Source organism: Thunnus thynnus, chromosome 24 (genome assembly GCF_963924715.1).
Source record: "Thunnus thynnus chromosome 24, fThuThy2.1, whole genome shotgun sequence".
Taxonomy (NCBI): domain Eukaryota; kingdom Metazoa; phylum Chordata; class Actinopteri; order Scombriformes; family Scombridae; genus Thunnus; species Thunnus thynnus.
The window spans coordinates 18034931-18056984 of NC_089540.1; the positions used below are offsets into that span (position 1 = coordinate 18034931).

At 38.6% G+C, this 22054-nt stretch overlaps 2 protein-coding genes across 4 annotated transcripts in view; both read left to right on the forward strand.

Moving 5' to 3' along the window:
- Positions 1–15630, forward strand: part of nab1b (NGFI-A binding protein 1b (EGR1 binding protein 1)) — a 29633-nt gene extending 14003 nt beyond the window's left edge. For both annotated transcript variants that reach the window (XM_067583654.1, XM_067583653.1), the window contains exons 2-8: positions 126–928; positions 1038–1171; positions 1670–1721; positions 4120–4239; positions 7802–7970; positions 11905–12060; positions 12292–15630. In XM_067583654.1, coding sequence (XP_067439755.1) covers positions 128–928; positions 1038–1171; positions 1670–1721; positions 4120–4239; positions 7802–7970; positions 11905–12060; positions 12292–12368 — 1509 coding nt within the window. In that variant the 5' untranslated portion in view covers positions 126–127 and the 3' untranslated portion in view covers positions 12369–15630. The remainder of the gene's footprint in view (positions 1–125; positions 929–1037; positions 1172–1669; positions 1722–4119; positions 4240–7801; positions 7971–11904; positions 12061–12291) is intronic.
- A 5642-nt stretch (positions 15631–21272) lies between these two features.
- Positions 21273–22054, forward strand: part of LOC137177377 (glutaminase kidney isoform, mitochondrial) — a 34368-nt gene continuing 33586 nt past the window's right edge. For both annotated transcript variants that reach the window (XM_067583649.1, XM_067583650.1), the window contains exon 1: positions 21273–21686. In XM_067583649.1, coding sequence (XP_067439750.1) covers positions 21415–21686 — 272 coding nt within the window. In that variant the 5' untranslated portion in view covers positions 21273–21414. The remainder of the gene's footprint in view (positions 21687–22054) is intronic.

Here is a 22054-nt window from a genome sequence, read left to right on the forward strand (position 1 = left end):
GGCTGTGGCTTCATGAAGTATCAATCTTTTCATCTAAGCAAATGTCAAACTGTTCCTTTACATAATATGTTTTTGCTCACATTTTCTGTAAATCTGAGGTCTTATGTATCTGTTTCTTCTCTCAGGTATGGCGGCGGTGTTGCCGAGAACCCTGGGTGAGCTGCAGCTCTACCGGATCCTGCAGCGGGCAAACTTGCTCTACTACTACGAGGCCTTCATCCAGCAGGGCGGCGATGACGTGCAGCAGCTGTGCGAGGCCGGGGAGGAGGAATTCCTGGAGATCATGGCCCTCGTCGGCATGGCCAGCAAGCCGCTGCATGTGCGCCGCCTACAGAAGGCGCTGCGTGATTGGGTCACCAACCCGGCCATCTTCAACCAGCCGCTCACCTCGCTGCCCGTCTGCAGCATCCCCGTCTACAAGCTGCCCGAGGGCTCGCCCACACTGCTCAGCTCCCAGGACCGCGCCAACACAGCCAGCGTCAAGATGCCCAAATCTGTTGCCGCCGCCTGCTCCGACCCGGGGAAGCTGGATGTGGCGCGGGACAAAGTGTCGGCAGGGTCGCCCCTTCAGGGCAGCAGCGAGGCTCGGTTCTGGTCGGGCCACAGCAACGACAGCGAACACAGCCTGTCGCCGTCTGACCTCGGCTCCCCGTCCTCGCCGAGAGACGCGTTGGAGGCTCTGGACGCCGCGGCCGTCCAGTCGGTCCTGGAGTGTGTGGACAGGATGGCACCAGGACTCGCCAAGACAGACCTGGCTGAGGTCAAAGAGCAGCTGAAGAACAACAAGAAACTGGCAAAGATGATCGGACACATCTTTGAAATGAGCGACGACGACCCGCGAAGGGAGGAGGAGATTCGTAAATACAGCGCCATCTACGGACGCTTCGACTCCAAGAGGAGGGACGGCAAACACCTGACACTCCATGAGGTTGTCCCCGAGAAAAAAACATTTTCAGAAAAATGCTTGATGAATGATTTTATCCTTAAGGTTTACTGAGGTTTATGTTTTTGTCTAAACTGACTCGTTTGATCTGTAGCTGACGGTGAACGAAGCGGCGGCTCAGCTCTGTATGCGGGACATGGCTCTGCTGACACGCCGAGACGAGCTGTTCGGACTCGCCCGGCAGATTTCCAGAGAAGTCACCTACAAATACACCTACCGCACCAGCAAGTAAGAGCTAACAAACACTGACATTTATATACTGCAAAAAAGTTTCCCTCTTGTAGCGTTGAAGACGTCATTATTCGTGATGTTAAAATCTACATTTGTCAGATGAGTTTTTTTGTCTTTATTCCTGTAAATATGTTTGATCTCTGCTTATTGAAATCTGACAGGCTAATACATGTTTCATGGTTCCTTTGAGGTTTAATGGATGCAAGCACCTTATGAATTTCAATGAGCCGTCCATGTATCTTGGCATGACATGCTTTAAAAACAAACGCACCTTAAATCTTCACTATTTGAAAGAAAAAAGTACTTAAAAGGAAAAATTCAGCTCTCCAAATTCTCCAAAAAGAAAACTGGAATCAGCCGGTTGTCTTGTTTTTGTGTTTCTCCAACTGATTTAATAGTTATCATCTTCTCTTCAACAATGGGAGTGAAATTAAATGAAGAATTTGAAGTGTTTTGTTACCTAAAATTAAAGTATTTCCTGATGTTTCTCTTCAGGTCTCGCTGTGGAGACAGAGACGAGCCGTCACCTAAAAGGATTAAAACAGAGGTGAGGTCTGATTAACGCTGTGACTTTAATGTTTTTACTTCCTGAAACTCAAAAAATACAGATTTCTGTTGTTTTACATTAGATTTTCTTTATTTTTGCAGTTTTCTATCAGATAACGATGCAGTGCGGTGTTGTTTCTGCACTCACACCTACATGAGATCACCAGTCTAGAGCTGAAACGATTTGACGATTAATACATTAGTTGAGCTACAGAGAATTAATTGGCAACTATTCTCATAATCGATTAATTGTGATTATGATTTTTCAAGCAAAAAATGCCAAATATTCCTCATTTCCAGCTTTTTAATTGTGGGGCTTTGCTACTTTACTTTTTCTTATGTGATAGCAAACTGAATGTCTTGTGGTTTTGGGCTGTTAGTCGCACAAAAGAAGCTGTTTGAATGTGGCTGCAACTTATTTCATCTACTGATTATTTTCACAATGTCAGCAAATTGTGAAAAACGTCTTGTTTTGTTTGACTAACAACCCAAAAGTCAAAGATAATCAGTTTGTTATCATAGAAGAGTTTAAAACAACAGAAAATATTCACCTTTGGGAAGCTGGAACCAGTGAATTTTTACCATTTTTGCTTAAACGATTATTCGATTATCAAAAATGTTGATAAATTAATCGATTGATCGTTGCTTCTCTAAATTTGATGATAACATTTTGGGCTTTGGAAAATTTTGTTTCCAAGCAAAAAAATCTGTTTATTTTGAGAAAATAATCAGCAAATTAATTGATAATGACAATAATTCACCTGTCAATCAAACAGTTTGGTGCGAGACTGAAACTTCTATTTTTAGATTTTCTTTTTTAGATTGATGAAATTTTAGTTTCTTTTTCTTTCTTTTTTTCCAAAGAAACCACAAATGTAAAACACATCACTTCCTGTAAGTGTTTTTAGAAGTGAAAATGGGAACTATGAGGCAGAGTATCACTTAAAGATCAACTTTGCAATGTAACCTTTAACCCCTGTAGTTTCGGCTGCTCGTAACAAACTTGAAGAAATAGCTGAAGGTTATTTTTCTGTTTTCATTTATTGGGTGATTCTTTAAAATGCCTAACCTGCAAAGACAGAACTGTGGCAGATGGAGCTGATCTGTGTGAAGTTATCAGCAGTGGAAAACAGAACAGACACGGCAGTAACATCCTTGAACAGAGTACAAAGCGGACTCTCAGCGTTAATCTCCTGACACCCTTGGCTGAGAGTTTTCTTTGAATGGCTCCTCTCAGTTTGTAAACCGATGATCGGAAACATGTGTGGCTCGCAAACTCTGAAGGGATTTCAACCAAGAAGCAGAGCTGCAGATGAACCAGCACCTGCTCATAAAAAAAAAAAAAAAAAAAAAACCTACTAGGAGCTCCTAAAGGGGGGAATTCCTGCCAAATTCAGTTTCAGGCAGTTTTTCTGCAGAATCAAAAAATGTCCCGAAAACCCAAAAAAGTTTGTCAGTTTAGTCGTTCTAAGATTAGAGGAAATGCAAATATTGTGGGTGGAATATATTCCTGGTCCTTAATTAGTCAGAAGTAATACTTGTAATACAAGTTAGTGGTTGTAGTAGTTTTTTTTTAATAAATAACTTTACTGTATTTATACTTGTAAACTGAGACAGCAAAAGAGAATACCTACAGTTATTTATATTATGATACTGGTGCATAAATATATGTATTAGAATAAATGGAAGTTGTTATAATAATGATAATAAAGTTAAATATGGCACCTCAAGATGAAAAGGTCAAATTCAAAGTAATGGCAAAAAAGGGAAAATTACATTTCAAGCAAAAGCAAATCTGTCAAATTATGTAAAAACTAGTTTGAGAAATGAGATAAAGATGCACAGAATGACATAGAAACCATAGTTACCATTAATTATAACAATAATACAACTAGTAATAATAAAACTAACTACCAAAAAAAAATCACAATCTTTTTTTTCTTTACATTTTATATATTCATGTTATATTTTCTGTAAATTTGATGCCATTTCTTTAAAATCCTTCCCTACAATACCAAGAAAATGGGTTTTCTGGAGCTTAGAAACTGTCATTTTGAAGAATTGACTGAAATATCAAAACCAGATTTAAAAAATTATGTATAATTGTAGAGTTTAAACTCCTCCGCGGGTCATTAAACTCCCCAAATTCCCCAAAACAGTACAGAGGACATGTTAGTGGTAGCAATCCTGATTTCAAATCTGACCTTTAAGCTGCTATTTGACTGTATAATTGAAGGAAAAAACATAATTCCACTCAGAACAGTATTTGAAAAATATCACTTAAACAATGGTTGTTGATGTAAAACCACCCTCAGCGAGGCAGGGAACTCCATAAATACTTCATAACACCGCCCCAGAAATGTGACGTAAACATGTTTCTCTCTTTCCGACATCTTCAGGAGAACTTCTTCGACATCCAGGAGGCGCTGCAGGCCATCCACATGAGGCAGGAGATGCTGAGGGAGCAGCTGGCCTGCGCCAAGTCGAAAGGAGAGGAAACCATCGGACGAAATCTGCAGGTAGGCGAAGAAAACTAAAACTAAATCCAGGGCAGAAACTGTTGCTGTCTTTGATTGTGTTTTAACACCTCCAGAATCCACAAAACCTACAGATGTGTTTATATAAATGTGAAACTAGAAAGCACTCAAACTGCTGTGTAGTGTGGAATATATGAGTCCTTCAAATCACGTCAGCACTTTGTGAGAAAACCTTAACGGGGACATATCATGCTTTTTGTGATTTTCTGTCATTCTTATACTGTTTTGATGTTGGAACGTATGTAAAAATACTCCCTGCAAGTCAACATCCTTCGTTTGCAAAGTTACCTCTACTTCCTCCTCGCGATGACGTCCGATTGTCCACAAATGTAGCCTTTGTTGGTAAGGTTGTTGCTAAGGTTGCAACGTGTTCATATTTTCTTCTCTCATATTTTGAATCGGATTTCGTCTCGTACATGTATGGACGGATTTGACAAGTTGACATTTGGAGTAAAGAAGGAGAAAAAGAAGTGAAATCCTGCTACTATAGTTTGTTTACGTAGCCTCCAGAGCCAGAGGAAGCTTCCTGAAGCTGACCAATCAGAACAGAGTGGGCTCATCAGGAGGCGGGGCCTTAAAGAGACAGGAGCTAAAACGGCCTGTTTCAGACAGAGGCTGAACTGAGGGGCTGCATAAAAGACCAGTAGAAGATAAATAAGGAGTTTTTAACTGGAAATCATGCAAAGATATTCCAGTAGAGCCCCAGAATATAAATATAACAGATTTTTGAGAGACAGTGTCTTGCTAATTTACTGACTGATCTGTGAATATAACCTTTTTGGTGGTGGTAACATATAAGAGGCAAAGCTGTGTTGTTATTATTTGTTTTCACATAAATACAAAGGGCCACTTACTGGCTTTTTGGCTGAGTTTTCAAACTGATCCCACAGCCTTCATCAGCAGATAGTGTACTCGTTTGTCAGTCACTTTTTCTTCCTTTTGTACTTTTTTCAAGGTCAGGAATGAATTTTCAGTTTTATTTTGGTTTCCCACCAACAAAAGTGGTTACTAAGCAACAAATATCATTGCTTTATGTTGGTCTTGCTGTAAATAAACAAAACCAGGTGATATTTTGGGAGGTACGGGTTCGTATACTCATGTACATGAAAGCCCCTCAATCATAATGCTTGATTGGGAACAAATAATGAACACTCAGTGTCTCTTTCCTGCTCAAACAAATATAATCTGCACCTCAGCTGTCGGGCTGAAAGGATTCTCGTCAGCAGTGATGGCGACAGATTTCCATGTCAGCAGATGTTTGTGGCTGTAAGATCCAGTTTGATCCCAGTAATGTTCTTTATTGGTTTCCATGCTGCTGCCGCTGCTGAAGCTTGTTCCTAATTAGAGCCGGAGTGTAGGAGGAGAGCTTTATGATAACTCATTAACCAGAAAACACGGTCATGTTGATTGTGTGGAAACGCACGTGCTCCTTCATGTCTTTATGTGTGCCACTTCATGCATGTGTGAGCATATGTCTTGTCATATTGTGTGTGTATTCTGGTGTGTCAGCCCGTGTTTGTGTTGCTGCAGTTACACTTGTCATTTTGATGTGATTTTCAAAAAAATCGCATTCAGGAGAAGAAGAGATTTCATGGCTGCGTTCACACCGCAGGCCCTCCGAACCTGCTGCTGCTCATATCAAACGTTTTACAGTTTACTGGAGGATATGAAGTGTTTTTTATGATAATTTAAAGTGACAGTGATGTGCAGACTGATAATAACCGGACATTTTAACTTTGGTGGGGACGTTTGTTGTCGGACGGAGTAAATAATTGTGTATTTGCTCTCTATCATTCTTCACATGTGCACACACACACACATAAAGAGCCTGACTCTGCAAAATGTTATAAGCATTTGTTGTCTGAAACTGGACTTGTATCATGAAAGAGTTTCATGACAGAGACACAGTGATGCTCAGACCTTTAAATCGTCTCAAAAACAACTTCTATTTGTATTATTTTTCATTCAACTCCTGAACTTATGACGAGATCTTTCACTCTGACATCAGAGCTCACCTGTCTGTGTGTCTCTATGCTGCTCAGGCTGCTGCTGACAGGATATTTATAATGAAATGATGCCTGACAGTCACAAACAGATCAGTTGGACAAGCTGTGGCTAATTTAGCTTATAAATGTTCATGTCTTAATGGCACATATGCAGTAATGACTCTGCTCTTGATCCACTCATTTAAAAGGGGAGAGATGGTGTTAAATAGTAAATAATTCTCCCACTAATTTCAAAGATTAATGTTTGGATTGATTACAGAACATTATTATTAACTCAGCTCAACTGTTACTGACACTTTGGTTCTTATTTAAAAAGGATCAGATTTACTTTTGGGAGGAACACCTAACGCCTGAAATTAAATATAATATCAAATGATCTTAGTTTTGTCTAGTGAAGTTGTTTTCAATTCTGTTAGGCTTGGAACGCTTAAAGTATAAATACAAACCACTTCTACCTCAATGACTCCAGCTGCAGCTGCTTCTAGTCAACAGTGCGTACAGCTTGAAGTTGAGGGTTGCCAGATCATCAGGTCAAGTATCCCTCATATCCTGCTCCTTCATTCTGAATCATAATAGCACCCTTTTTTTGCAGAAAACACACAAACCTGGCAACTCTGCAGAGATCATACGGTTAACATTATGTGGAGTTTAAAGCAGATAGATTATTTGAGATTGGTAAAAATATTAGTAGGGACATGTAGCTACCATCCATACCCACATCTACACCCGTGATTCCTGTACGTTTCAGTTCCAGTTTGGATGAAACTGAGGTGTCAGTCTGTACTGACTTGCTTGTTTGTCTTATTTTCCTGCTGTGATGTTGTCAAGACTACAAATCTCAAATCCAGAGTAAAAATCAGGTTGAAATACATCTGAGATCAACATTGTCTGAGGATGCTTTATCTGCGCTCCAAGTTGCTTATTTCCACATCCAGCGGTTACAGTGCAACATTATCATTCATTTGGAGTCGTGTTTCTGTCATGACCGTATTGGTTGGATGTTTTAGATACTGTACGCCCACTAGTGCTGCATGAGGTCACCACTGAAGACAAACTGTTTTCCAGGAAGTTTCGTGAGAGTGTTAATGCTGTTAGACTGAATTTCTTGGTTTATACGTTGCTTGTCAGCTTTTGGCAGCTGAAATTGGCTCATTACATGTATATTTGCTTTATTTTTGTTTTTATTCATTATCATATTTACTTTTAACAGTCAGTCTTTGTAATATAGTTTATAAACTATAAAATATCCTCCCTTAGTATATATATTCAAGCAGTTAGGTATCTATAGTGTGATTTTAATGTCCATGAAGTTGCGTGACAGTCATAAAAGGTGGAAAGGAAAATACTACACCATATATTCCTAAAATATGTTATTACAGCACAAAGAAAGTACAAAAAGGACTTTTTGATTTTCTTCATGTGCCACCTAAACACCCCCCATTCTCATCTTTTTTTATTCTAATCTTCTGTTTTTCTTTACGTATTCTTCAATTTATCTGCTTGTTTAATTCTAAGTATGAAGTATTTGTGTCTGTCAGATGCAGCTGGAGCGTCTGCTGGCGAGGCAGATGGAGATCCTGCAGGACGCCGCCGTCCAGGAGCGACTTCAGGCTCTTGACTGGAGGATCCCCCCCGCCGCCTTAAAGTACCTCAACGACGCCCACAATACCAACGGAGCCGCCGGCGACTCCAGCAGAGACAACCAAGGTAGGCCAGCAGCCTTGTGGGTCAGATTTATGATGCATAAACACTGGTTAAGAAACAAACATTTCATAAACAGAAAAAGCAAAATTAGCTTGTTTGAATAGTTGTCCTGAATACTTTTCTCAATCTTATTGTGTGAAGCTGCAGTGGAAAATATCTCAGCTTGTGTTTTAGTGCTTAAGCTACAATACAGGAAACTTGATCTAATGTTTTTTTGTAGGAACACAAGAGAATACTAAAAACATACTAACTCTGCCTGGATGGTAGTGGCATTTCTGTTATATGCAACAAAACAAAACAAATCCACCTGGCTGAGGTCACTGAAGCAACACATAAACCATAATATGCAGTGGTGAAGGTAACAGAAAAATCACATGTCCAAATATTGTGATTGAATTAACTTTAAAGGCAAGACTCACAATAACAAAAAAAAAACTCTTTGTGTTTCCACCTCTGGGTTTTCCTGTTGAGCTGCATTTATTTAAAGTAACTCTAGGAGCAAAAAATAGGAGCCAGAAGTGACCATATTTGGACGAGAGGGTGGAGCTGACCCTAATGCTAGCTGCTAGCTTGGTTAGCACGGTGCATTTACAGTCTATGGTTAATTGTGATAATGCTATTGCTAAATTTTGCTAACAAAAAACAGGTTTAAAACCTTTAAAACAAAATGTACTTGTGGATTAATCCTCAAATTACCGATGTAAACACACTATTTTTCCTTTTTCCTTTGAAATATAACACAACTGGATTCTAAAGCTGGTAGTATTTCTGTTCTATTAAGATAAACATGGTAAACCAGGAGTATATCCTTTAATGTCTTGCATAGAGTTGATATGATGCTTGTCTTGCCCATTTTACATTTTGTTTTGAATGCATTCAATCTAGTTTGCAGCAAAAAAGGGTGGTATGGGAGCAGGAGCTGGGCATAGAATTCACAGAGGAAGGGTGGAAAGGTGCTATCAAAAGGACCCATACAAGCTCTCTCTGTGCCCGACTTGGACTCATACAGTTCATTTTTCTAAAGCCTGGTCTGAAATATTTCCAGAAGTAGAGGACAGGGGTGACAGATGTCATACATCTCCATGCAACTTAAGTCACATGTTCTATTCATGCTCAAAGTTATATCATTTTTTGCGGGACTATTTTGAGACTATGTCTAAAGTATTTAGGACTAAAATTAAAGATTGCCCTTTTATTGTGATATTTGGTGGCCCTCATGACTGTAGTCTATTCACCTCTACTCAGTTAGACACTTTAGCTTTCACATCTTTACTAGCACGATGCCGTCTTCTTCAGGATGTCATGTTTTTTCTAGAACTGGAAAAGATCAGGTATGAACTGATAGGTAACTCTGAGAAATTCTTTGGGAAATGGCAACCCTTCATAACATACTTCAACTCACCAAAGGTCTTACCGCCAGACTAAACTTCTATTTTCTTTTTTTCCCCTCCGCCTGTCTTTTTTCTTCTTTCTGTCATTTTTTTAAAAATTTAATTTATTTTTTTCTTGTTGCTTTGTTCTATTATTGCTCATTCAACACAGAGAGTTTGTTAAGATGTGCAAGGAATACATACAGCTGTTTGTAATTTTCCAGCTCTGGTGAGGGTGGATGAAGGGGTGATGGGGGAGCTGTGGAGGAATTGGAATAAACAAATGAGGGGGAGTATTGGAATTACATTCCTCCTATAATATGTTGAACCAAATCTTCACAATACAATGTCATAAACAGGGAAATATGAATAGACCTTGAAAATGTCTGTTGAACCTGCACTCACAAATAAAGAAATGAATATTAAAAAAAAAAATACTTGCAAGGAAACGTGGCGAGGAAGAAAGAATATTAAAACAGAGAAGAAGAAAAGGCAGTGGAACGACAGTAAAAATGGAAAACTTTGTCGGAAAGATAGACAAGCAGAAATTAACCAAATTGTTGCATTTTGTTGGTCTTTAAGCTCGGGTGGAAACAAACAAACTGAATCTGAGCTTAATTCCACTTGTTAGTGTGAAAATTTCATGTCATAAACGCCACAGGATGTGTACGTGTGCATGGAAACATCACCCATAGCTGCTTATTTTCCACACCCGGCCGTGGCTGCTGTCACTTCTTCTTCTTTTTTTTTTTTTTTTTCATTTCCATTTTTTCCTGCTCTGACTTCTCAAACACAGAAAGAGGAAAGAAGAAGAAGAGAAAAAAAGATGCATCATTATTCAGGATCTTACTTCTCCTCCGGGCCTCATCTCATTTTCATCCTTTTCCTCCCTCACCCACTCTCGACAGCTCATTATATCACTGTTCCCACAAATCCCACAATGCACCTGTAATTATCACGCCCACGCCTGTTTACCTCCAGCCAGTTGCCCGGAGGGGGGCGTCTCTCTCTCTCTCTCTCTCTCTCTCTCTCTCTCTCTCTGTCTCTCTTTGTCTACCTCTCTCTCTCCTCCCCCTCTTCTTCTCTGCTTTCTTTCTTCTTTTTCTCCTTCCTCTTGTCTCTTTTTCCCCCTCTCTGTCATTTGTCATTTCTTTTCTCCTTCTTCTTGTCTATCTTAACCTCTCTCATACTTTATGTTTTTTATTTTATCCTCTTTTTCACTGTCTCTACTTCTTTATCAACCTACATTTTCCTTATTTCTTCTCTCTATTCTCTTCTTTTCTTTTTCAATATTCTCTCTTCCTCGCCGTGTTTCCTTCCAAGTATTTTTATGCACATTATATCATGTTATGCACCTAAGCAGTCAACAAAAATGAATTAGTATCAACAGAAAGTTCTTACAACTGCTTGAGGTTGCATATCCACAAAATCCGCATATTTTTTGTGAAAATCCTTACGGATTGAATTACATTATCACAGCTTTTTGGCAGTAGAAGTAAAAGTAAAAGGCAGGGATGTGGAAGATAAACCTAACTGTACTGTAATTTTCATCTTGCATTACTGATGATAATCCAGAAAGCAGGTGATGAGAAACCTGGATAATATCTGAATCTTGTATACAGGAATTAGAATAACCAGGTATCACAAATATCATCAAAAACAGGACAAGACTCAAAACTGGGACACTAGTTTGCAAGTAAACATACTCAATAACAATCTGTGAAATAAAGAATATCAGTGGTATTCTAGAGGGATACAAAATACATTTACATTTCTCTCTTTCTGGCTTTCCCTCTTTGTTTCTTTCTTGCTCTCAGAGGGAAAAAAGGCAAACACGAGGGATCAGCAGCTTAACACAAATGTTTTGTTACCACTGGGAATATTGAACATGTAAAACAAAGCCTGAGCTACTGTAGAACAACATCTGGGCTGATGTTTGCTTTTATCCAACTTGATTTACTTTAGTCATGTCTGATGGATGAAGGCTGCAATTTGATTCTGTGTTCATTATTGACTGATCAATCCTACACTGGTTTGTGGGAAGAGCTTTCTCAGACATAGTCTTCTCTGTCTTCTTCCTCTTATTGTTTTTTTTTCCTGGTTTTTGTGTCCTACGAAGGCATACATTTATTTTCACAGACAACATGGAAGTTTTGATTTTCTTTTCTAGACATTTTTTTTAAAATTAAGGTCCATTTAGTAGCTTTCTGCAGAGCTTTCAACCATACCTCAGTTTTTTTCAGCAGATAGAATTAGCTCAGTTCTCTTTGAGTTACTCATGGTCAAGAATAATGTTCAGTCAAACTTTTTGATGTTTTTGGGCAGCAGTGAGAGTCATGAGAGTGCAGGTTCGAAGGTTCAAATTCATGGAAGAAAGTGTCTATCAGGGAAAATTGTTTGGACACAATCACCCCTCCTGTAGCACTAACTGTTTAAAAATTTGCTGAACTTCTGGTTGTTTCAGCGATGGTTCAACAAGTAAAGGCAGCAAAATCTGAGTTATGTTTTATTAGAAAAATAATAATAATGTTTGTGCTTTTGTGTTTCTGTCTTTCTCCGTTCTCCAGATGAACGACCAATCAACTTGCGGGTGGTTAGTCAAAACATGCAGGAAGGTGACCTCCCACTGGGCAAGCAGCTAGCCAATGAGCTTAAGCGCCATCACAACCATAACAACAACAACAACAACAACAACACAGACGAGACCAAAACACCAGCAACAGGTTAGTGATGTTTGATGTGAAGACGGAGCTTATTATCCTGGCTTACAATAAGAATGTGTAGTGCCTTGCTCATGGGCAGCTTTGGTAAGAGTTTAGGAACATAAAATCTGAGAGTTTACAGCATCACATTTGTTCTGCAATTACTACTTTATGGGTTTCTATAAGGATTTATGCTGCTTTATCAACCTCTTTGCTGACGATACCATTCTTTATCTTCGTGTTCATCTTTAGAAAATGGGACGTCGCAGCGGGCATCCAGCAACGCAGAAAAGAAGACCATCAAGTCAGAACCAGAAGACTCCACATAGTGCCTCCCGCCTCACACAACCCCCCCGTCCCACCCCCACGTCATTCTACTCACACTTGACAGTATGCAGTTATTACCCGTCAATAGATACTAAGCAAGCACAGCCACAGTAGAGCCTTAACAACCAATGTTGCCTCATGAATAGCATTTATTTTTCTTTGATTTTGTCTTTTTGTTGTTTTGTTTTAAAAAAAAGTATTTGCCAAAGCACCTAGAGAGCATGTTGAGAAGCCCCTCGATGCTCTACAGGTCTTTGTCTGTTGATTAATTGTACATGTTAGATGTACATGTAATTTAAGAGTGATCTGTTGCAGACATTTGTACACTCTTTACCTCTGCCTGGGTGTTATTTTTGTTGCTTTATTTGGACAGCCAGGTTGCAGGCTTTCATGCCGGGGCTGAATCATAACTCAAACGTAGATTCAGAGATGGAAGAATTGTTGGAGCATGATTTGACAAGTTTAGCATCAAAGTGGTAACACTTTATATGACTGCCATTTAACTAATGTTTCAAGTTCTCTTTCACTCACGGACACCTTAAAACTGATATATAATAAACATTTAAAATCCCAAAATATTTCAAGTATCCATGAACAGCAGGGCTCTAGAGAGTGTTCGTCAATCCACCACTTTGGTCCAGATTTAAATATCTCAACAAATATTGAATGGATTGCCAGATTGTCAATTTTGCACAGACAGGCATATAATCCCGAATATAATTAATCCTAATTGATTTATTAAGCCTTTCAGTTTTCATGTAGAGCCAGCTGCAGGTTCAAGATTTTAATTTGTGAAATTATAGCACAAAATTTCCTACAGTCTTTCACATCACTCACATGAAGAATTGTACTAAGTTTGTTCATCCTTTATTTTTTTCCTCATTATGAGTTTTAAACTTAAATTTGTCCTGACCTGCAAAACTACTGACATTCCCACCAGCCTCAACTATACTTGTAAATGCAAATGTTTGCATGCAAACTAAGATGGTGACATTACTTGCTAAACATGAGCATATTAAAATTGTCATTGCAAGGCAATTTTGTTTATACAGCACATTTCTTAACAGGTAAACTCAATGTACTTTACATTAAAGTGCTTACAGTAACAAGTGACATTAGTTGTGTAGCGTCACAGAACCTTTTAGACTTTTAGTCTTATTATTTTCTTTATTATTGTTATTATTATTATTATTATTATTATTATTATTGTCAGGGTGGAAACTGTTATTTTTGGGTTTGCAGCTTTTTAGGCAAGGTCAATATCCGTACTACTACTACTACTACTATTAATGATTTATGTTGCAAATTATAGATGAACTTGTAATATACATACAAGCATATATGAATATTTACTGGTAAAATATCAAACTCATTAACACATAATAATGGTAGACATATAAAGTGCAAAGTGTTACCTCATTTTGAGATTTGCGGCAAGGAATGCACAGTAATTGTCTGTAGGCTGCAGTGGCTGGTGTCCAAAACCTCGCAAGCCATTTTCATGACTTTACAAGCCAACTAGACTTTCTGACTACAAGAAGAAGATCAGAACTTACCAGCAATAGCCAAAGATTTAGCAGCATTTTGTTGGTGGCTTGTGGTTTCCCAGGTCGTCACCCAGGTCGTCTTCTGAGCCTCCGTCATTCTCCCAAGTCTAACTTAGGTCTCTGCATTTGTACTGTAACTCAAAACAAAGGTGTAAGTACTGTAGGGAGATTGAGTTAGGATTCAGCCCCTGTAGCAGGTTAGTTTTTATTTGTCGTTCTCTTCAAATGGGAAAACAGGAGAGGTGGGATTAGTCCTTCCTTCCTCACTCTTGTCTTGTGTATATTTATGGGAGGTAATTTAAGAAGATGTAGAGCTGTTGTGGAATAACAGCAGGGGACCTCTGTCATTCGTCTTGGCAGGATGGCTGGGCTGGCATGCCGGAGGCCGAGCTAATTGGTTCATTTCACTTTGTAATTTAGCAAAACACTGCTGTTGAACCGAAACCACGCATCTGCAAACAGGGAGTATTTCAGGAATGAAGATGCCTGTGTGTTGTTTTTTTTTAAATGATCCAAAAAGCTTTCAGCAGGCCCCAAGGGTCTTAAAATCCACTTGATGTGTAAACTTTCAACTGAAGAAAGGATAAAATATTAAAGATTGCAGGTATGTGGTTTTTTGACAAAAGCAGCAAAAAGCAAAATTTATTGCTGTTCTTCATTGAGCAGCAGCCTGGGGTCTGTAAATAGTACCGTGATAACAAATAGTGCTAGCCTAATCTCTCAACCAGGGTTTTCCTTTGTCAAGTGTAACTTTGCTGTAGATTTTGGTGTCAATACAGTGTTTATGTATGTAGAGCAAAAACAAAAAAAGAAAACTTAAGTGTCATTGAGGAAAAAATACAACAGTGTGAAAGTGTCTGGTATATAAAAACATGCTTTACATGATGATAATGTTAATTAGCCTTAGCTCTTAACAGTGTTTAATCCACCTGTGATGGCCATCAGTGCATATTTCAAAGATGTGTTTTTGCTGTTTAGAGGTAGATACATAACAAATAAGTGTTCACTGTGTTTTTATGTGTTGGCCACATTGTGTAAATACGTCTGTTTGGTCCAAGATGATGATAATGTCCAGACAATTTGGTCTAACTCTCCTTCCCCCCTGCTCCTTACAGATAGTTTAGTCTCACTCAGCGTAATGACAGACCAATGCAATATTTATGTAAGTAATAAGTCTATTTGCATACTATATGGATCATTTTGTCATGTGCTCAGTAACTGTATGTCTGTCATCAGCACCAGGGTGGGAAATCACCTACAACTTTGGAAATGTTTGTGTTGTCTTACTTTTTAGTGCGCAGCGCACTGTATTTGTATTTAAAGACATTGTGCTCTTTTCACAAAATTCCTTGAGGTTGTTTTGTTTCAAGCAGCCACTATGGCAAGAAACTAGGGAGGATGTGGAGTCATGATTTGTTGTAAAAATCTAGTTTGCAAAAGCTAAAGTAGCTAGTGAACTTTGGGAGATACAGCAATCATGGTCGGGGACAAAAAAAATATTTTGCTACCCGCCTGATTGGCTCAAACACTGGCCCATGATGTTTCAGAGAATATAGCGCATGTCTGAACTACCGTCTCACTGATCACCGTTCTCCTCACTGTTTATTGTAAAGTGATAGATTAGGCTTCACCTAGTTATGCACCTGTTTTTTAAACACTAATATATTTTATTTGTTATACAGCACATAAACATTAAACTTTATTTTTTTGAACTCTATTGTAAGGTGCGTTCTCTGATCAATGTCATCTAAATCCAATTCAAATCTGTGTTTTCATTACTTGTCATGAATATTTGTGTTGGCATGAAAATATTATGTTTACTACTAGAGCCTGACTGATATTGGCTGATATCTACATTGTTATTTCAGGGTTTAAAAGATCTATATATTGACCAATTTTAGTTTTTCAACAACGAACATTTTGATAAAGGTCCTTTAAATGTGGTTATTAAAGGACTGTGAACAAAATATATGCTGAGCAGGACATTTCACAGTTTAAAAGGGTGCTCTTTGATGGATGATGATCTTTTTGTACTAATATTTCTTGTGTTTTAACAGCTGACAGTGTGCTGACAATGATAGCTATCATAAGCAAAAATCGTCCCAGTATTATAGGCCATGCCAATATATCAGTTGGGTTATAGTTAGCAGATCTTTTTGGTAGTTAGACCTCTCAATGGTCTACAAAGACTGTATATGACGATTTTATAGTTTTGGGTGGTTAAACCTGTAAGAAAAGGATTGATACTAAATCTTCTCTTAAATATAGCTATACTAACATTTTAACTTGAATAATGTTAGGTGACTAGCATAAATTTAAAGTTACTTATAGTTACTAGCTAAATTGTTGGCTAACATCAACTTAAATCCAACATCTTTGGATTCAGGGTGCCAACATGGGCCCAAAAATAACCAGGAGGTTGCTAACAGGAGCTAATTCTCAGTCCAAATTCACTTAAGTACACTCAAAACCTTCCCAAATCTGGCAGCCATTCATGAGCTAAAGCCGGCTCACATTTGGTCATCCAGTGCCAGAACACAGCCAACATTTAGCCACAGTTAGCCTGACTTGATGATATGAGTTAGCCACACAGCTTAAACTTTTGTTAATTCATAACAAATTTACTAATGAAGATTTAGATGTTTATGATGTTAGAAGTACATATCAGGACAATGGCAAAAAAACAAAAATACAACTCACGACTAAAACAAAAAGGTTTATCTGTACACATGCTAGTTTGACAAAATTATCTCGACTCAAGGTCAACGTAACTTACTTGCTTTTTCTGGCGATTTCAGCAGTCTTCAACTCTGATGAAGCTCCAGAAAAAGCGAGTAAGTAGTCCTTGAAGTAAGACTTTTTTTTTTTGTCAAACTACCATTCCCAAGGTCAAAAATGAACTTTCACGCTTAAGTTTGTTTGCAGTTGCTATGCTGTTAGCATGCACACCAGACTGAGCTTTTGGTGCCATATTGTTCAAGTTAGAGTATCAAGCTAAGGCAGAAAAGGCCTTTGTAGTCCTGTAATAATAGGTTATAGTCTTAGTAACACTATAATATAGTGATAATAATGTTTTGGTTGATTATATATTAGCTTCCCGCTACAGGGAGGAGCTGACTGAGTTTCGGTGTCTTGCTCAAAAACTAAACTTCCCTGAACAGGTAAAAAAGAAACTGAGGCAGGTTTGGGATGAAAGTGGCGACTGCCAAAAACACTCACAGGACAGTTAAGCTTCCTTTAAAGGATTTTTTCTGTCTTCTGTTTGTTTTCTTATTCTCTTTTTTTCTCTCCTCTTTTTTTTTGTTTTACTGAGATGAATCCCTGCGCAGGCCATTTGCATCAGCGTCACATCAACACATTGTGAAACTGGCTGATGACTCACTCTGACGCAGGTCCTTTTCACATACCTCCCATCATCCTCTCTCTTTCTCTCCACTCCCTCCACCCCTCTTTCACCCCCCCTTTTCACACACACACACACACACACACACATACACACACGCAGACAGATTTTCTCTGGAGAATAGCTCAGCTCATGAACACCCACGCTAGTTGCTGTTCACAGTGGCAGCCCTCCCCTCCCCTCCCTGTCCTCCTCCTCCTCCAGTGCAAGTCACTGATGATGATGTGTTGCCGTGGCAACGGCTGGAGGTGGGCGGCTCTACGGGCGGTGGGCGGAAGCCAGCCGCTAAGCAGCGTGGGAGGGATCTGCCGAGCGCACCCATCACCCTCATTTTGAAAGGAGCAGGAAGCTGACTGCTTTTGAGAAGGTGTGGGTGTTGGTGAATTATCGCCTCTCCTCCCTGCAGCTTCGTTAGGGATCGCCTTGTTTTTCTCCCTTCTTTCCTTCCTTTGTTTTCTGGTTTACTGCTCCATGCAGTGTGAATGCAGCTGCTCACAGGGGATTTCTGCACAAAATTAAACTTTGATAGCTGCTGTGAGTTTGAAAAAGTGACAGTTTTCCTGCTCTTTTCATTACTTCTGAGGGTTTATTTTTTAAAATTGTATACCAGAGCTCTTTCAAGAGAGGCACATGAGGAATAAAAAAGCACAGGGGTAAAATAATAGAATAGAAAAGGCTTTTTTAAATATAAAGTGGATGTGGAGACCATTCTTCACCTTCTTTGCATTTATCTCTATTTTGAGACTGAAAGTTTGTATGCAACAGTGAACTGTCACCATTTCCTTCCACATTATGACACATACTGGTCATAAATCAATATGATTACACCAACATATAACTTATTTTCATTGTGGTATTGCCCAAAATCATGCTAGCAACAAAGACTGTTGTACTTCTAAATGGAAGTTTAATTATGGCAGGTATTACACATCATACAAATAGTACATATTTTTAAAAATGCATTCACTCAAGCATTTCCTTTAACAAAAGCTTGTTACACCTGTTAGGTTCAAAGTATCTGACATCTGCTGAGCTGTTGAAAACCATCTCATGAGTCTTTAAGGTTGCTCATTGCACCATTCAACACCTTGACAGTACAGTAGTTATGGGTACATGATTGTCGGATGTTATAGCCTAAAAAAAGCTCAGAAATTTGCATGAAAACTGCTTTTTCAGAAGTGGTCGTGATTAAACCAGAAACCCACTTAACCGCAACGTACTTATGTTTGCATGTGTCGGACACGCTTGGGCAAATGTTGGTCACATTTAACTTTGATTGCACTTGTCTAGCCAGTAAGCTTGAAAGTGTATTTAAAGGTCACTTTACACAAAATGAGTGTACGTTACAGATAAATAGACTGTAATACATAAAAACACAGTTCAATAAAATAAAAAAATAACCCATAACAGGTGGTCTAACTGCAGATAAAATGTAACGGATATCTCTTTTAGAAGCTCACAATAGTCGAGAAAAATCTAGCAAGGCTGTCAAATACACTTTATGGCCAAAAGTATGTGGACACCTGAACATCACCCCATATGTGACTGCTGAACACGTCATTTCAGAAGGTAATTCATCTTCCTGAGGTCACACCAAACTAGGACAATGTCTATATAGACCACATAGCTTGCACATGTACTTTTGAATGCGGTTGATAATCTAGGTTACTCTGCTTTCCTCCATTTTGAGACTTATTCAGCAACTGCAAGAAATGCTTTTTTTAGTGATGGTAAATTTCTTTGGAAGTCCCCTTTGATTGAAGACCTGATAACTGTACATGGAAATTTGAGCCGTACACTTCCAGCAAATTTAGTCCAAGTTCATGAATGTTTAATGTTCCAAGTCAGGCTTTATTAGTCAGCATTAGTTTGTTTGTTTTATCCTACTTGGAGCTCCAGGTGGGTGGATATTACGGAAATTCAGATAAAGAAAGATAAAATTTGGGAACCAAAGAAAAGTAAACAGAAGCAATTTAGAAAATACTTTCGGGTGAGTAATCTCATTTGTAGGTCATTATTTCACTGTTGTTAAACTCCACCCACCCAGTCCGTCAAAGAGGTTAAAACAAACATTCAAATGCCGTCTGACTCAGATCTAAAACATTAGAGCCTTAAAGTTAAAATCTGTTTTACTGGCTGACATAAGATCAAACACTTTTATAAAACATGTACAGATTGTTTGGGAAGTGGCTCAGTTTGAACGTTATGTGAACAAGTATATATAAAAAATAAATTTAGATTTATTACAGCTTTTCCAAACATTGTTCCCAGAAATATATCCAGATGTACAGAAATAAAGCTAAATGTATGGATTATTGTAAAACAAAGGTAAGTGTAAAATATGTATACAACTCTATATGTTAACATACTTTAAGTAAAAACTTATCTATCTCCTTTTAGGCTGTGAGACACTTCTATTATCTTAATCTAGGTTTGATGTTTTTCCAGTGTTGCCTGTGGAATTAACCAAAATTATTTCTGGCCAGGAGATGGTGCTGTGACTGTTTTTGTTAAAGACAGAGGCTGCCATCTGCTGAGGAAGCAGTCTTAACATGTGCAGTACCAGAATGATGCACATGGTGTCAGACCAGAACAAGACATCACTGTTGACCAGCTGACACACACACACACACACACACAAGGACAGACTCAGGGAAGCTCCTGCATGGTGATGTTACTGCAGGCGACTGTAATGTCTGTGCTCCTCAGTAGTGAGTTTATACTGATCTTTAGTGCACTTCTTCTTATACCAACTGAAATATAAAGACCAAAAGTGTATCTGTGGTGCTTCACTACATTTAAAACATGGACTGAAATGTTGTGTAACTGCAGCAACTTGTTGAACTCATCTGTGATGTTAATGATAAAGCTGCAGTTTTAATGAAGTCGCAAAGCTGAAGCTGAAAATGTTGCAGTGATGCATGATAATTACTTTGTTCTTGTGTTTCTAGTACTCATCTGACTGCTTTCTAGGGCTAACTGGTAGAAGTGGAATGACTAAATGTTTTTAAAATAATTATTAAATTATATTTTAAATAGGCTACTGTAATAGAGACATACAAATATACCTTGACTATGTGAGGACTTTGTAAGCAATCCACAAAAGAAGTAGTAAAGTAGTAACTAGAGGTACATGCCCAATAAGTAAACAGTAATAATATTAAAAAAGGAGCACAAGTAACTGCATTACTTATAGAGACAGAATAAAGAGGAAAAATTAGAAATATAGGAGAAAAGAAAATAAGTAAATACAGGAAGAAAGAACTCGGATACAATAAAAGCAAAATATATAGGCAAATATATCTACCCCCTACCCCAAACCATTCCCAAACTGGATGGATTTAATAATTATAAATAATCAGAATAGCCACATTGTGCTCTGAAATCTGCACTAATGTTTGACATGATTGAGAGGCATGTATACTACATCATAACCCAATAAAACGTAATCATAATAGTAATTTATTGATGTTTTCAATAAAAAAAAGTTTATATTAATAGCCTGCTATTCAACTTTTCAGGATTTGTTCATCTTAATTTTACTTTATTTTATCTCTGGCCATCATTGTACTTTACTGCATTTTATACCATAGCTACATTTTGCTACTACAGTGGTATGACCATAATATTATTGTTGTAGTTAATAAAGATTGTAATAGTATATGTCATATACTTTTGCTATACTGTCCCTTTCAAAACTGTAATATTTGATATATTTTAGTTGTTGTGTATCTCAGCTAAACTCTTATAAGTAAGGGAACGGTGCTTTAAAACATTATAAGAGTGAGTCATAATCGTTAAACTGTTCACTATCTGTTGTGAAGTGATGGAGATAAATGATCAATAACACGACCCACACCCGGTCAAAACAGCCCTGATGATTGACAGCTCTCCTGACCAATCAGATGCAGAGCTCTGTGATCATCGTCCAATCAAAACTCGTGCGGCGTGAACGGTTGGTTGTAGCCCCGCTGAGGAAAATTCCTGTTGTTGAGTCACCGGGAAAAAAAAAACCGTTACTCGACCGAGAGCCGTCACTCTCCTCAGGAACAGAGTTGTTCAGTTTACCGTTCAGATACTCTTACCGACAGGATTGAAATGTTACATTTTCGGTCAACGGTAGCGCTCAAGGAGTTATTTCAAACCCAGCTGAAGCGTCCGTTGACGGGTAGAGTCGGTGTTAAAGCGGCGCCTGCTGCCACCGCCTCCGGCTTCAGCTTCAGCTTCAGCACCGGCTGTTCTGATGGGAGGTCCCCGGGCAGAGGTAGAGCATTTACCGGGCAGCACCTCACCAAGAAGCACGGCGTGAGAGGCTTCTGCTCCAAGGGTGACGGCCACAATGAAGTCTCTAAGGACTCCTCAGCGGAGAAGTGAGTAACGTTAACACCGAACTCCATCGAAAAAAACCAACAGTTTAATCTAACGACGATAGGTGATGGTTCGTCATTTAAGTTACTTTTTTACTGATATAATCCACATGTATCAACAAAATAGGCGCCGAATTAAATAATGGCTCCTAACTTTACTTTATATTTAAAATATAATTTATGTTTCTTGACCTACACTTAGAAAAAGCTCTATTTTAAATTGTGTATTTTTGGTAGGGAGTTCGGCTAGGGCGTTGTTAAGTAGCTAGCTCAGCGGTTGTTTAGTTGGATTGACGCAGTAGCTTGACAGCCAGCTAATAACGGCGACTGTGTGGGTTTTCCAGCAAACTAGGCTTTTCATGGAAGTAGTA